Source organism: Rhinatrema bivittatum, chromosome 8, assembly GCF_901001135.1.
Source record: "Rhinatrema bivittatum chromosome 8, aRhiBiv1.1, whole genome shotgun sequence".
NCBI lineage: Eukaryota > Metazoa > Chordata > Amphibia > Gymnophiona > Rhinatrematidae > Rhinatrema > Rhinatrema bivittatum.
The window spans coordinates 77901367-77918332 of NC_042622.1; the positions used below are offsets into that span (position 1 = coordinate 77901367).

The following is a 16966-nucleotide window of genomic DNA, read 5'->3' on the forward strand; positions in this document are numbered from 1 at the left end:
GCCTATAATCGCAGTTCTAGAAATATAATCTATTTCTATAAAGCCCATAGTGCCTTCAGCTCTTGGAATGTATATTCATGGCATGCACTGATTCTTATAAATTACTTGATGTGCTTAAGGTTTTCTTGTTCTTACATCCAACTCTTTAAGATCTTTATCTGACCAGTCTACCTTTCCTGCATTATGAGAGTGCAGGAATTGGAAGTTGATTAATGGCTTTTATCTTATTTTGTGTTGTTTAAATACTTTTCAAAATCAATGTCAATCGCTTATAGTATTCTTTACTGGTCTTTTTCCTCAGTAACTTGCACTGAATTTGTGCACCTTCATCCACCCCTAGATATCTGTATACACCTTCCTGTTCAAGTTCCTTTAATGCCATAGTCCTCCCTCTTTGGCTAGTGCAATGTTCAGTGCATGGCACTCGCAAGCTTATGCGGTGTTCGCACACTCTCCCTCTTTGGTTATATTACATTTTTGGCCTGGGGTGGGATAATACATATTTTGCTATGGCTGCTGTTTCTCGTATTGCCCCCTCCCCCCGGATTATATGAAGTCTTTTTTTCCTGCTCAGTTTGTGTAGAAGTCTTCGTTTTGTTCTCTCATCTTTGGGAAATGTGTATCTTCTGTGACTTCGCATTTTTCACAGTACAAGAAGAAATGCATTTCTGTTTCTAGTTCTCCGGTGTTGAACTGCATGCAATCTGGCTTCCTGACGGCCCGCCGTAATATTTGCAACACTACAGCCTGCTGCTGTTTCAGTCTTGGAAATGTGTGCAGGTTTGCTTGCTATCTGAGCGCAGAGCGTACTCGCGCACTCTCCCCGGCTCGAGCCCGTCTCGAGCACGCAGGCGCTCCCCTCCCTCAGGTCGCGCGGTGTCAGGCGCGTGCAGCAATGACTCCATGTTGCGGTGGATGCTGGGAGCGTGGTGACGTGTTCTCCGCTTGGTGTCGGGATGGCTGACGAGAGCAGGCAGATCAAGCTGGCCGCTGCTAAGAAGAAGGTGAGCTTGTGGAGGGGGAGCGAGGGTTGTGTCGCCGAGGTCCGTGCCGTGTGACAGCGGGCCCTGGGGCTGCAGATCAGCCTTACGTGCAATGTAGAGCCCCGGCCGGCCTAAAAATCCCGTTGCGGGTTCGTGTAAGAGAGGGAGAGCGGGACCCGGTACAGCAAGGGAAGCCCCTTCTCTGCTGTAATATATAGTGAGGAGGAATTCCCTTCCTTCTATAGTATGGTGTAAAGAAGACACCCCCATCCTAATGTAATACAGAGAGAAGAATGCCCCCTCCCTAATGTGTAGAGAGAGAGAGAGAAGGAAACTGCCCTTCCCCGCCCACTCCATGCCCTAGTGTAATACCGAGAGAGGAGTGATCCCCTCCCTTTAGTGTGGTACAGAGAGGAGGGGAACTCCTCTTCTTTCCCCTCTCCTTTGTCCTAGAAAGGAGTGACCTCCCCCATGGCCTCCCCCCCCCTTCCCTCCGGTGTGGAGAAGAAGGAACCTCCTCTCTTCTGGATTTATACATAGAAGCTGTCCCCCCCCCCCCCCCTCTTGTGACAGTTATCACTGGGTACTGCTGTACTATCAGTTTCTTGTTAAGATACAACAAAAACATCTGGCACTTCTGTACAGAAAATCCTGAATGTTTACTCAATATTGGTTATCTTGTCCACAAGTATTAAATAACTGGGGATGAATCTATCACACTCCAGCAGTATGTGTGCACATTTATTTATGTATTTTTTTATTCTCCTGCCTCCAATAAATTGTTCAGAGTAGATCACAAAATTCACATTCTTAATTCACAAAAAAATTAAACATAAAAACACACGTGGTGTCAGTCTCCCTGATGCAAAGTCAGCAGGGAGTAGCCAGGGCTCATTTCTTATTTTCTTTGCAGTAGCTTTGTGTGTATATGTTTGTGTTTTGTCTGAGAGGGACAAGTGAAGGCTGAAAATTCTTTGCCACAATACAGTTGAAAGAGATGGTTTGGTGTAGAAATGACATTACCTTATTAGTAGGACCAGAGAGAAGATTTATAGGAACTGGTCACATCTCCGGGCTCTACATACACTTGAATCAAGATGTGGCACTAGTGGATAGCACTTTTCATCTCTCCCAAATAAGATTGTTTTAGTCATGGTGTAGACTGTGGAATTAAACACCCTGAATTACACACATTTGTTTTTGTCTAGGTGTGGCAATTCTTCTCATGTATGCTAATTGTCTGTGGTTCTTAAGTTGCACCCAGTGCATGTCTTGCTGGGAAGAATCTGGGTTTGGTTTTTGAAAAGCTTGGACTGTGTATACCTTTCATCTTCTGCTATTGCAACACATTCCAAATCAGGTTTCCCTGTTTTTTTTTTTTAATGGTAGCTAAAGGAATTTCAACAGAAGAGCAGTCCTGCAGCACCTGCAGGAGCCAAGAAGAAGAGAAAAACAAAAGATGAGAGTCCTGCCAGCGACAGGCACCTATCTGCAGATCCTGTAAGTGTCCTGCTGAGCTCTCTCCTGGTGCATTGCTGTTTGTCATCCAGGCTGACTTGTGCAGAACTAACAGCTGAAGGAAGAATTTAGTAGTTTGGTGTCCAGGCTAGCTGCATTACTTCTCCTTTGCTGGCAGACTATGTACCTAGGGCAGGAGCTTCTGAAAGCTGCTTTACTTCTCATCTTTTTTTTTCTGCCTTGTTTCTGCTGCTCTGGGAGTCGGATCTCCTGGAAAGATCTGACTTCAGTTGAAATTTATGTAGCTGAAATGTAGTTGAAATTTATGCAGCTTTGGTATAGTGGTGATACTGTAGTTTTCTGCGTGGCCCTTATAATCTGTTTTCTGCTTGTTCTTTCTGAGCAGTTTTCTTCTCCTTTTATTTTCCTTTCTCTAGATTCAGACCATTCTGCAGGGGCTGGTCTCAGATCTTCATAGATCCAATGGGGTAGCCATCCCTTCATTGGACAGGATGAAGGTGAGGTGGCATGGAGGAGTCATGGGACTTGCTTTCTAGCCTCATCCTGGCATTCTGTCTTTGAATTGCATGTCATTTGCTTTGAAATCAGCATTTGGCTGTTTATGTTCTTACAGTTTAAGCTATTTAATTTTTTGTCTGATTTGCTAAATTTTGATGTGCAGGGAGCTGTAATGTTTTATTTATGTATTTTACCCCTCTATATACTTCTGTACTTTTCTATGAATTTAAAGTGGGAAAAGTTTTTTTTTATTTGGTTTTTTTTGGGTTTTTTTAAACTTCCTTTTGGAGAGGTTAGGTTATTTACCACAGGAATCTTGGCAGCAGAATTGCTTTTCTGGATGGGTGAGTGCAGGTTTTTCATGGTAGTTGATACCTTTTAATGAGGACTTAGTCCGTAAGGGTAAGGCCCTGCTTTTCTTGTTTTTAATTTTGCTGTAAAGTCATTGCAGCCAATCCAGTAAAAACTGCACCCAAGATACAACTTTGACAATTAATACTAATAAAATAATAGACAAGAAGGAAGTTAGCTGTCATTGTGTGAACACCTGAAGAGTCTATCTTAGGAAAGTGAATGGGATTATGTGGGATGGTGTATGTCCAGGGGAGTGAAGGGCTAGGTATATTTCACAAGCGGAGAATGGTTGCTAGGGGTAAAGAGAGGCTGCTGGTTACTTGTGTATATATACAATTTACTAGAGCAGGGGTGGCTAACTCTGGTCCTTGAGAGCCACAGGCAGGCCAGGTTTTCAGGGTATCCACAATGTATATGCATTGTATGCAGATCTATCTCATACATATACATTGTGGATACCCTGAAAACCTGGCCTGTCTGTGGCTCTCAAGGACCAGAGTTGGCCACCACTATACTAGAGGTTATTCTGTTACCCAATTATGCTTAAAAACTAACCTTTCTCTCACCATTTTCAGTTTTATGGTGGTTCCTGTCCACCTCATGCTACTATCCTAATGGTTAGTCTGACCTGAAAAAGTAAATTGAGGCAAACAATCACTCTAAAGTTTTGCAGGCTCTCTCACAAGGAAATATGCATGCATATTCACATCAGCTAGAGTCCTGATACAATGCTCCTCCTTCCTTTCCATGCTCAATGGGACATCCCTCCCCTTCATGCATCTTTTTTCTCACCATGCTCCCACTTCTGATGTCCTCGTGCTGCCTCACCATGGTGTAGCAGGCCGCTAGAATGTGCAGGCTGCATGTGCAGCTGCCTCGCAGCACAGCATACGTGCTGCTGCCAAGGAAGTGCTGACATTTATACCCCCCTCCCCGGCACTGCACACATCTAAGCAGGCACAAAAGGTGCTGGGGTCAGGCTAGGGAGTTGTGGGACGAGAATGTTGGGTTTGAGTTGAGGAGCTGTGGGGAAAAGTGTGCTGGGGTTGGGGTAGGGTGGAGATGGGGGTCAAGGTGGGGTTTGAGGGGAAGCGACTGGTGTCGGGGCTGTAGGCCTTGGGGAGCCCTTTTTTACCTGTTACATTTGATTTGCATTTCCACTAATTGCTGAATGTTAGCGCTGTGTACTGTTGCTCTCATTGCTGGCTGCAACCCTGGTTCCTGCAAATCTGTAACTGAACTGGCAGAGCAAGGGCCAGTTAAATGGATCATGCCATATGTGGGTTGAGGAAGGGAGCACTGTGTGTTCACAACTGTGTTGTTTTTAGTGAATTGCTATGTTCTGGCTGATATTGTGAGTGAACAGCTTGCATTTGATGATGATCTTATCTATCAGTGGAGCTCTTCTGAAAGTAGATCATTGCATCTGATAATCTGGGAGTAATGTATTGGAGAGTGGTACAGCAGGGCCTGCGACTTGTTGAATAATAGTAATGAGCAAGTGAATCCTGGATGGATTTTTAAAAAAATCTGAGTTCACCTCCATAGTGTTTGTGTGTATGTAAATTCCCTCTTGTGCCTTGGCTGTGTTCTGGGAAGGGTGGGAGGTAGTAGTCTTGTATGCACTCATTGATATCTATTCTCTGTGTATAGGAGAGGGCAAGCAGTCTCATGTAAAGACTCTGACCCCTATGCTTTGATGCTTTGCAACAGGCATTGCTGGATGGTGATGTTGTGGATCCCAGTGTTGAAGATGTGGCCATGTTGTCTAGTGGCACCAGTCTGACTAACTGTGACTCTGTAAGTGATATCCCTTTTTCATATGTTTGCAAGCATACTTATCATACATATAGTCCTTTTACTATGTTCCACACACCAGGGACCAATCAGCATTCCCTTTGCCTTAATGTTATGTTTGTGTGCTTAGAGTATGAGGTCCCTTTATTGTTTACTATTTAGTGAATCTGCTTAACAGTTGAGCACTTCTCTAAATTATAGGTAGCAGGACAGAGGATCAGCCATCACTTAAGGCCACTATGTTGCCCCTAGTTTTTATTAAGGCTGTTCTTGAGATGCACTTGCTGTTTCTGAATCCGTGAAAAGTAATGATTTATTACTTTAGTCCTGGGGGAATTCTGCGCTAGTGTGGAGTGCAGAATTGCCAAATTCTGCACAGAAAATGGCAGAGGAGACCCCGGCATGCCGTGATTGGAGCGTGCGCCGTTCGCTGTGAAGATGAAGGCCCTGGTGTGCTGCGAATGGAGTGCGTGCCGATCACGGCAAAGATGAAGGCCCCAGTGAGAGTGTGTGTAGAGGGGGGGGGGGGGGGGGGGGCTGCTTGAGTGTGGGTGCCGGAGAGAGGGAGCCTATATGAGGAGATTGTGAAGGAGTGTGTATGTGTGAGAGAGATTGGGAGCTGGTGTGTATGAAAAAGGGATCCTGTTTATGTGAGGGTGCTAGCCTGTATGAAAGGATTCTGTATGTGTGAGAGAGTGCCTGTGTGAAGGGGTGTATGAGCGAGAGACATGGGTAGCCTGTGTGAGGGTGTATGCATGAGAAAGAAAGGGAGCTTGTGTGGGTGTGTATGCAAGAGAGAGGGACCTTGTATGAGGGGATGTGTGTGTGCGAGAGAGTGAGGGAGCCTGTATGAGGGTGTGTGTATGTGTATTAGAGAGAGGGAAGGACAGAGGGAGCCTGTGTGAGGGGCAGTACTGAGAGCAGGGTCAAACTCTGGGAGTGGCGATAAGAGTGGAAGGGGTTCAGCCTAGAGGAGGAGGGGAGAGATACTGGCAGGTGGAGGAGTTTAGGCCTGAGAGGGCAAAGTTGCCAGGGGAGTAGGGAGAGAGAATAGAAGGGACCCACTTATAGTAAATTTCTAGGGAAATTCTGCTCAAAATTTTTAAAATTCTGCATCTTTAAGTAATAACTTTTTTCTGTATTAATTTAAAATATAATTACTTAGACTGTCATGTAAATTGTTATTTCGACCAATATAAATTATGCAGAAGTTTGCAGAATTTAAAGTTTGTGCACAGAATTCCCCCGGAGTATTACTTATTGCACAAAAAAATGAGTTAGTTTATAGGATTACGGTGTTGATGCCCCAAATAATTTATAGTCTGTGTTGGGCACAGGGAGTTTCAGTGACTTTCTGAAGCTCAGAAAGCAGGTGGTGGAAAGAGCAATGGACAGGCTCTCAGCTTGGAGTCCAGTATCTATATTGTTATACTCTGTAGAGAGGGTGATAGGTAGGGTCTGTGCTTGCTTTTTCCTTAATGTCCAGTTTGTTGGTGGAGGATGTGGTCAAGGCCAGTATAACTGGGTTTAAACTAGTTTTAAATACATTTCTGAAGGGCAGGTTCATTAACAACTATTAGCTAGGTAGGCTTGAGGAGCACCATCTCTTACCGCGAGAGCATGGTGTGAACAACTGGGAAAGGATAATCCTGTTAAGATCTGTTGGGTACTTTTTTCAAGTGATCTGAACTGGCCACTGTCAAAGTCAGGATGCTGGCCCCAATGGACCATCGGTCTGACCTTGTATTGCAGTTTTTTAATCTAATTTCCTGATCGTCCTCCCAGACCAGTGTACTCTTGGGATTGTCTCTTCTACCAGCAGATGGGGTCAAAGTGTATAATTTCTTTCCGTGATGTCAACTGTATACAGACTGGCTCAGCAAGGAGATTGTCAGTAGTCTCTGCCTCCAGCAGATAGTGAGGGGCATCTGGAGTTACGCTGGTCCAGCAGGCAAGAAGACCGTAAGGTTGATTTCCTGGAAGCCTGGGCCATATGGGAAAGGGGAGGTGGCAGCCAAGGCCTCTATTGCCAGATGGATTAAGGAAACAATAGCAACAGCCTACTTAATAAAGGGAAAACCAGTACCAACAGGGCTAAGAGCCCACTCTACAAAGGCGTCATGGGCACAATATAGGGCAATAGCGCCAATAGTCATCTGCAGAGCAGCTACCTGGGCATTGGTGCATATATTCACAAGGCATTATAGATTGAATTTGCATGAGAAAAGGGAGACAAGTTTTATCACGGGAATCCTTGAAGTGGCTCTGGGTATCTCCCACCCAAAATAGGGGACTTTGGTACGTCCCAAGAGTATACTGGTCTGGCTGGACGATCAGGAAGGTTCAATTAGATTCTTACTTGCTAATTGCTTTTCCTTAGTCCTGACAGACCAGTCTAAATCCCACCCGAGAGGAGAAAAAAGAGAGAGGTCAGATAAGTCCTAAACAGATTTACAGAATAAGCAGTGATGTCCGCAGATCAGGGCCACGAAGAAGGGGAACTCTGTGAGGTGTGAATGGAGGGGCACTCTCCTTCTTGCTTTATCTTTCTTTTTGGTTGTTTTTGACTTTATTCTATTTTTTATTTTTTTGCTTTAAGGACCAACAGACAACCAGCTAGGCTATTGGGCTATTCTTTTGTTTGGGATAATGAGCTCACCCAAGCACCTGGTAACTACAGGCATCCCCACTCAGACGGGGAAAGGGGGCAGGCCAGGGAACCAAAAGGTAGCGGTTCCTGGGGAAGGAAGCCAGGGAGATGATGCAAAAGAAATAGGTTCAGACTGTACAAGTAGATAAACAAGTTGCAAAAAGAAAAGATGGTGAAGAGATGAGTACAAGAGAGCAAGGAAGAAACAAGCTTTGGCAAAAGATTACTGGCAGTCTCCTTGCTGAGCCAGCCTTTGTACAGCTGATGTCTTGGGGAGAAGTCAAATGCTCTGCCCCCATCTGCTGGTAGGAAAGAGAATCCCAAGAGTACACTGGTCTGACAGGACTCCAGGAAAGGCAATTATCAGGTAAGAATCTAATTGAGCCTTTTGGTAGGACCATTCCATTTTATAGGAAACCCATACTCCATGCATATAATAATACATCATTATAAAATACAGTCCATAACAAACTATGCAATGCCCTTATGTCCTTTTGTACTGTGCAGAAAGGGTAATGGCAGGGTCTATGTACTCTTGGCCATGGAGCCTGTTTGTACTGTTTAACTATACATAGTTTTCTTTCCCTTCTCCTATAGCAGGAACAATAAGTTTTATGATAAATTTTGACTATATTATACTTTATTGTGCAGAAGTCTGACACTAATCACAAGACCACCTTGGATGAAAATAGGTGAGTGAAAACAATGATCTGTAGTTATGTAGGTTTAATCTAATGAGCATCCAAGTGTAATTTATACTTTAAAATTCATGTATGCAACCTCCTCTGGATTGAGAGACTACCAATGTCAATGACTGATCTGTATGAGAGTTTCAAAATGAGACCGAGATGGAGCAGTGTATACTTATTCTTACCTAGTTACAGATGGAAAAACGGAGATATTGGGGTCTTGCAGAGAGAGTCCCTGGCAGAGCTTGGATTAGTACTGAGGCAGAGGGGGATGAAGTGATTTGCTTGAGTTCATAGAAGGCAGCAAAGCTCTCTTGTAGTGTTTTGTTGCCTTAAGCCACAAACAAGTTCTTGTAGCAACACTATGGGAGGTGCTAAATAAGGGACTGACTGCTAAATTGGCAGATGAAACATTTAGGGCCAATCCTAGATGGGTGTGGGGCCAGGGGCATATTGACCTATTTGGGGCCTCCTTAAAATTTTTATGTAATTAAAATGTTCATATAATTAAAAAAAAATCTTTCCCCTGCTGCCCTCCTCTCCCCACTCATGGGTTCCTTGCTTGTCCACTTCCATAAACTTGTGTCTTCCACAGCCCACGTATAATCCTTCCCTCCCCCATACCCACACCTGTGCATTCCTTTCTCTCCCTCACTCCCTATCCTGTACACTCATGTACTTTTCCAGTCCCCTTTCTTCTTGCCAGCAGGAGGAGAGTGGCACTTCTTTACCTGCATCTACCTCCTTTTCTGCCAGCTTCGATCTGAAATCTGAACACAGGGTGTGGGTGGTTCTGAGACACAGGGCGCCACACTTTCAGATTGAAGATGGCAGAAGAGGTGGTGACAGATGCAGGTGACAAGTGCTTTTCTCTTCCTGCCAGAAGAGAGAAGGTGGCACTAGGGAAGAAGGGAGGTTAGAGTACATGGGGGGGGGGAGGAGGCAGGCTATTAGGAGAGAGGGGAGAAGCAGGCAGTTGGAGGAGGGGGAGGCAGGCGCTTAGAAGATGAAAGGGAAGAGGAGGCAGCAGGTTAGAGGAGTTGAGGGAGCAGAGACTGGTGTTTAGAGGAAGAGAGGGCATAGGAGGAAAGGTGTTAGGAAAGGTGTTGGAGGAGGAGAGAGAGTGAGAGGTGGGGAGCAGGAGGTTAGAGGAGAGGGTTGCATGGGGGATGGGGGGGGGGTTGGTGAAGAGGCAGAAGGTCAGAGGAGAGGATTGAGTCAGAGAATGTTGTATTGCTTGCTGATGTGATGTTGAAACATGAGGCCCAGTGTAGTTGCCATTTTAGTTATTTACCCTTTCAAAAAATACTAAAACAAGGAGACACTCCATGAAAGTAGCAACCAGCAAATTTAAAATAAATAGTGGAAAGTACTTTTTTCACTTAGTGCACAATTAAGTTGTGGAATCTGTTGCTAGAGGATGTAATCAAGGTGACTAGTATAGCAGGGTTTAAAAGAGGTTTGGACAAATTCCTAGAAGAAAAGTCCATATTGCATTATTATCCAGGTAGACTGAAGAAAGCTATTGCTATACCTGGGAATGAGTAACAGGAAATAGATCTACTTTTTGGGATCTGCCAGGTACTTGCGACCTGGCTTGACCACTAGTGAAAACCTTGGTCAGACTTAGCATGACATTTCTTAAGTTCTTATGTCCTGATTCTCCTCACTTGTGAGGGGGCAGGCCATGCTTTTAGTCTTTTGTGCAAGGGCATTAATGAAAGGAGTAGTCATCTAAACACATGATATTTTGCCTTTATTTGTGTTCTTTTTATAGATCTCTTTCATCGACAGAAAGCCTGCGTCAGCTATCGGAGCAGCTGAATGGTTTGGTGTCTCAGGTGATTATTATGCTGCCTAGTATTCTATATTCTGGCAAAGCTCCTGCTTGGCAAGCCCATTTTCCCTGTACGTACCAGGATCAGTCCAGGACACCTGGGTTGTGACTCCGCACCAGTAGATGGAGACAGACTAAAACTTGTGGGCGGAGCCATATATGCCCCTGTGCCAGTCACAGCCCCTCAGTCTTACTCTGTCTCCAGTAGATGGTGCAGGTCCGGTCACAGCCCTGCCTGCCCTGGTTCTGGTACTCCGTCAGGGTCGGTTCTTTGATTTCGTTAGGCCAGTTTAGGCTACGGTGTTTTCTATTTGGGAAATTTTTTCTAAATTGTCACTTAGGTCCCTTCGCCCTGCCTCCCAGGGGGGTTGTGAGGTTCTGAGGGGACCACCCCCCCCTGGTTGAGGCCGCTGCTAGGGTCGAGGACCCAGCTGGCCTAGTAGCAGCGTCAGGGGTGACACCGGGGAGCCCGGTTCACTCACCCCTGCTGGATTAGGGCTCCAGGACCGTGGACAGCGACAGGCTTTTTTGTTAAAAAAAAAAAGGTTTGTTTTTTATTTTGTGCCGGCTCTCTCTTGCTTCGCGTCGCCGCTCGCAGGGGGGGCGCCGCCGACTGGGGGAGGCCGTTCGAATTTTTTTCTTTATTTTTCGTCGCTCCTGCTGCCCCGTTTTCGCGCCTCTTCGCCGGCATGCCTCGCGGCTCCGTCTGCCGGGCCTGTGGCTCGGCGCGCGCGCGTCTTTCGCGCGACAGTCTGTGCGCGGCCTGCATCCCGGGCGGAGAGGGGACATCTGGGGCGCCTCGGGGGGCTCGTTTTCGGCCCGCGCGATCGCCTTCGCGCGGGGGGGGCGCTGCAGAAAAGCCCCAAGAGCTTTTCCCGCTTAGCGCGGGAGTGGCGGCCATTTTGGCCACGGGCCGCGAAATGGCGCGGGAAACGGCAGGGCCTTCGGCCTTGCCTCCCGCGCTTTCCCCGCAGCGGATCGCGGTCGGAGGGGGTCCCTCGGGGGACACAGGGTCCCCGGGGAGTCCCGCTGATTTTTCCTCGGACTCGAGCTCCCTTTCGGAGGACCTTGCGCTTTTGTTGCGCAAGGTCCTGAAATATAAAAAAAGCAAGCGCGGCCGGAGTGAGGCTCGCAGAGCTCCACCGCAGAAGAGGTCCAGGAAGCCTTCGGGGGTCGCGGAGGGGCCCCAGGGCGCCTCGCGGGGGAAGCGGCCTCCACGTGGCGTCCCACAGGAGGCGGACACCGATTCTTCCCCCGAGGAGGACGCTGATTCCCCTGAGGAGACCCAGAAGGAACCCAACGATGTGGGAGCGGACGGCTCCGCTACGTCCGGCGTAGCAAAAGGCTCACAGGCAGTTGAAGGAGACGATCCCAAAGTGGTCAGGCTCTTCCGTAGGGATGAATTGCCACCTTTAATTCCAGCCATTATCCAAGAACTGGGAATAAACCCTCCTCCGGCGGTGGTTCGTCAGGAAGCGAACATGGATCCGGTCCTGTTAGGCCTCACGGGACCAGCAGTTGCTTTTCCGTTCCATTTTTCTTCAACAGACATCATGTTCCGGGAATGGGACACTCCGGAGTTAGGGTTGAAGGTCAGCAAGGCCATGGACAAACTTTACCCGCTCCCGGAGGATGCGCTGGACCTTCTCAAGTTTCCCAAGGTGGATTCGGCGGTTTCGGCGGTTACGAAGAGATCTACTATCCCGGTTACGGGTGCGACAGCCCTTCGGGACCTTCAGGACAGGAAGCTGGAAGTACAGCTCAAGAAGATTTTTGAGGTTTCAGCGCTAGGAATTCGGGCCGCCATGTGTACGAATTTCGCTTTGAGAGCTGGCTTACGCTGGGCTCAGGTCCTTCAAGCCAATGCGGATCTTTCGGCAGACGAGGCAGCGCAAGCGGATAAGTTGGAAGCGGTAATAGCATATGGCGCAGATGCACTCCACGATCTGCTGCGCACTTCGTCTAGATCCCTGGTGGCGTCTGTCTCGGCGCGCCGCCTCCTGTGGCTACGCAACTGGGCGGCGGATGGCTCTTCTAAGGCTCACCTCGGGGCGCTGCCATTCAAGGGTAAATTGCTGTTCGGCAAGGAATTAGATGACTTGATGGCTTCCCTGGGGGAAAATAGGGCTTTCAGGTTGCCCGAAGATAGATCCAGGTCGCGGCCTTCCTTTTCAGCCAGGTCCCGCTTTCGTGGGCCCAGGAGGGCGCGGCCTCAAAGGTCGTCGGGGCACTCGTTCCGGTCTTCCTCCTCCCGTACCCCACAGTGGCAGCAGCAGCAGCAGCAGTCCTTTCGTGGGAGGCGCTTTGGTAGACCAGGGGGTGCCCTGGCCATCACGGCGCCCAAATCTTCACAATGAAAGGGGGTCGGCCCTTCTCCCGCCGCAGCCTCAGCACGCCGTTCCCAACGTCGGGGCGCGGTTGCTGTCGTTTTTCGAGAGATGGGCCGGAATAAAGTCGGACCAGTGGGTCCTCACCGTGATAAGACACGGCTACGCATTAGATTTTGCTCGCATTCCAGTGGACAAGTTCCTGGTCTCACCCTGCAAGGCTCCCGAGAAGAAGGCGGCGGTGCTAGACACCATCCGCCGCCTAGAGGACTTGGGAGCTATCTCCCCCGTTCCGGTCAGCCAACGAGGAACGGGCCGTTACTCCATTTACTTCATCGTTCCAAAGAAGGACGGCACGTCCCGACCAATTCTGGATCTCAAGGGGGTGAACCGATGCCTTCGCGTTCCTCGCTTCAAAATGGAGATGATCCGGTCAGTCATCGCCGCGGTCCGGCCAGGCGAATTCCTGGCCTCCCTGGACCTCACGGAGGCGTATCTTCACATAGGCATCCAGCCGTCGTTCCAACGCTTCCTCAGATTCTGCATTCTGGGTCGGCATTACCAGTTTCGGGCGCTCCCCTTTGGGCTCGCAACGGCCCCTCGTACTTTCACGAAGGTGATGGTCGTGGTGGCGGCGCAACTGCGCTGAGAAGGTCTCCTGGTCCATCCATACCTGGACGATTGGTTGATTCGGGCGAAGTCCGAGGGTCAGTGTCGGATGGCGGTGGCCAGGGTCCTCCATCTGTTGCAGTCCCTGGGATGGGTGGTCAACTTCAGCAAGAGTCATCTGACACCCACGCAGACCTTGGAATATCTGGGAGCTCTTTTCGACACGAAGCAGGGCAAGGTGTTTCTGTCCCTCGAACGGATGGTCAAATTGCAAACTCAGGTACACCGCTTGTTGTCTCTCCGCCAACCGCGGGTCTGCGACTACCTTACGGTCCTAGGGTCTATGGCTTCCACGCTGGCGCTGGTGCCATGGGCGTTCGCTCATCTGCGACCCTTACAGTCATCCTTGCTTTCCCGCTGGAAGCCGGTCTCGGAGGATTTCCACTTACCGCTTCCTCTAGCGGGACACGCGAGGTACAGCCTGCGTTGGTGGCTGGACCCCAGTCATCTTTCCGCCGGAATCTCTCTCCTGGTGCCCAGTTGGACAGTGGTGACCACGGATGCCAGCCTCTCCGGTTGGGGAGCGGTCTGTCTAGGGAGCTCAGTTCAAGGCCTATGGTCAGTGTCGCAAGCCCAGTGGTCTATCAATCGCCTAGAGACCAGAGCGGTCCGTCTGGCCCTGCAGGCTTTTCTACCTTTGCTGCGGGGAAAGGCAGTCCGAGTGTTGTCGGACAATGCGACCACCGTGGCATACATCAACCGGCAGGGGGGGACCCGGAGCCCCCAGGTGGCAGAAGAAGCTCAGCGCTTGATGGCCTGGTCGGAGCTACATCTCAGCAACCTCGCAGCGTCTCACATTGCGGGAGTCGACAACGTGCAGGCGGACTATCTCAGCCGTCATCGTCTGGATCCCGGAGAGTGGGAGCTGGGGGACGAAGCGTTTCTTCTCATTTGCGAAACGTGGGGGGTGCCCCACATGGATCTGATGGCCACGTGGCACAACGCGAAGGCCCCGCGATTTTACAGTCGACGACGAGAGCGGGGGGCAGAAGGCGTCGATGCGTTGGTGCTTCCCTGGCCGACGGATGTGCTGCTCTACGTGTTTCCCCCGTGGCCGATGATCGGCAAGATTCTACGGCGCATAGAGTTGCATCCGGCCAACGTGATCTTGGTGGCACCGGAGTGGCCTCGCCGGCCGTGGTTCGCAGACCTCGTACAACTGGCAGTAGCGGCACCCCTTCGGTTCCAGGGAATGGCGGCCCTACTCCATCAGGGCCCCGTCTGTTTGGAGGATGCGGATCACTTCTGTCTCGCGGCATGGCTTTTGAGAGGAATCGACTGAAGAGAAAAGGTTATTCAGATGCGGTGGTGGCCACGCTACTGCGTTCCAGGAAGCAGTCGACGTCTTTGGCTTACGTCCGTGTCTGGGTCGTCTTTGAGGACTGGTGCGTGCAGCGAGGGGTGGACCCCACTTCGGCTTCTGTCGCTGAGGTTCTAGCGTTCCTCCAGGCGGGTCTGGCCAAAGGTCTGGCGTGCAGTTCCCTACGGGTCCAAGTGGCGGCGCTGGGGTGTTTGCGAGGTAACTCCCTGGCGCTTCACCCGGATATTGCTCGTTTCCTTCGGGGTGCTAAGCACCTTCGCCCCCCGTTACGTCTTCCTTGTCCGGCTTGGAACCTCAACTGGGTTCTCTCCGCTCTATGCACGGCGCCGTTTGAGCCCTTGAAACGCGCGACTCTTAAGGATCTCACTTTAAAAACGGCATTCTTGGTGGCGATTGCCTCGGCACGGCGTGTTTCCGAGTTACAGGCCCTGTCCTGTAGGGAACCTTTCTTGCGTATCTCCGATTCGGGGGTTTCCTTACGGACGGTTCCTTCCTTTCTACCGAAAGTGGTCTCGTCTTTTCACGTGAATCAATCGGTGGAGTTGCCCGCTTTTGCGTGCGGAGACTCCTCTGCTACCGAAGAGAGGGAGTTACGGAGGCTTGACGTGCGGAGATCCCTCCTCCGATATCTGGAGGTCACTAATCCGTTTCGGGTCACAGATCATCTGTTTGTCCTGTTCTCTGGACCAAAGAAAGGAGCTGCAGCGTCCCGCACAACGATCGCTCGTTGGCTCAAGGAGGCCATTGGTGCGGCGTACTTGGTGCGGGGAAAACCTCTTCCCGTGGGGCTGCGGGCTCACTCGACTCGATCTCAAGCAGCGTCTTGGGCGGAAGCTTCTCAGGTGTCGCCTCAAGAGATTTGTAGGGCAGCCACCTGGAAGTCGTTGCATACTTTTATCCGGCATTACCGGCTAGATGTCCGGGCTACCGATTCCGGGGGTTTTGGAGAGAGGGTACTCCGAGCGGGACTCTCTGCTTCCCACCCTCAGTAGGTTGCTCTGGTACATCCCAGGTGTCCTGGACTGATCCTGGTACGTACAGGGAAAGGAAAATTAGTTTCTTACCTGATAATTTTCGTTCCTGTAGTACCAAGGATCAGTCCAGGATCCCGCCCGCAGTGCTGCGCTGAAGTAATGGAGAGTCCGCTCTGTGTTTTGCTTTGCTCTGTTCCGCTTGTTCGCTCTCTCGGTTGGAGAGTCCGTTTCCAGAAGGGGTATTTCTTTCCCCGTTAGTTAGCGGTATCTAGTTTTGTTTACTTCTCTGGTTGTGTTCTACTTTGACATTCCGTAAGACTGAGGGGCTGTGACTGGCACAGGGGCATATATGGCTCCGCCCACAAGTTTTAGTCTGTCTCCATCTACTGGTGCGGAGTCACAACCCAGGTGTCCTGGACTGATCCTTGGTACTACAGGAACGAAAATTATCAGGTAAGAAACTAATTTTCCTTTACACTGATCTCTGGTTTCTAGCTGATGTTTCTAGCATATTGAAAGGCCTAGTGGCTGGCAATTTATTCCTAGGGGAATTTTGCACAGTGCAAAACTTCTTTCCCATGCCAAATTTTTACCTTCTCGCAGAATTTGAGAGGATGGGAGAGAAAGCAGTGGGGTCCTCGACACAGTGCACTCTATCTACTATTCTCACCACCTCCAGCAAGTTGCTACCTGCCAGTTAATTTATCCTACCCTCCACTTGTCTGGATGCTTACCGTTGGCATTGCCTCCAGAGCAGTTATCTTCTGGCACTGTATGGCTATCATTGAGTTTCGGCCACATGGTGGCCGAAATTCTGTGCTGTTCTTACAAGACTGTGAGAGCAGCATGGGAGTTTGGACACCAGGCAGTGCCTGAAGAGAATGGCTGCTTTGAGGGTGGTGCCGGCAGAAGGTGGGGGGGGGGGGGGTTGGCTTGGGATGAGGGCCAGATGGAGTTAAACCTGTGGAGGCTGACTAGTGAGAGAAGCAGTTGGGGGTAGAGCCTGGGATGGGGCTCAGGAAGGAGTGAGGGGATGGAGGAATAGAGTGGGGGGGGGATAGAAGCTTTAAAAAGGATTGGGGTGGGTATGTTGGGGAAGATGTGTTGTGGGGTGTTGGTTTTGGGATAGATAAGCTGAAGGAAGGGGGTAATAAACTGGGGTAGAGGAGACTAGTCTACTGCCTTATGGTTAGGGCTTCTGGTTTTGGGGGATATGAATTTGACAATCCACAGAGCTTGAGAGAAGCTGCAGGTGGCCCTGTCTTCTTTCAGCTGCTTGCATTTGAAGCAACAACATAGTAGATGAGCACCCAAATTCCAACATTCAACTTGACTCCAACTCCCCATCCCCACGTCTTTAACCTTTTCCTTGCATTGCCCTTATTATC

General features: G+C 49.6%; 1 protein-coding gene across 4 annotated transcripts in view; it reads left to right on the forward strand.

The window, feature by feature from the left end:
* Positions 1-892: 892 nt before the first annotated feature.
* Positions 893-16966, forward strand: part of GOLGA2 (golgin A2) — a 128970-nt gene continuing 112896 nt past the window's right edge. For 3 of the 4 annotated variants that reach the window (XM_029611637.1, XM_029611639.1, XM_029611638.1), the window contains exons 1-6: positions 893-1004; positions 2373-2483; positions 2879-2959; positions 5028-5114; positions 8413-8453; positions 10228-10291. In XM_029611637.1, the coding sequence (XP_029467497.1) occupies positions 957-1004; positions 2373-2483; positions 2879-2959; positions 5028-5114; positions 8413-8453; positions 10228-10291 (432 nt within the window). In that variant the 5' untranslated portion in view covers positions 893-956. The remainder of the gene's footprint in view (positions 1005-2372; positions 2484-2878; positions 2960-5027; positions 5115-8412; positions 8454-10227; positions 10292-16966) is intronic. The other variant, XM_029611640.1, reaches the window with a different exon arrangement.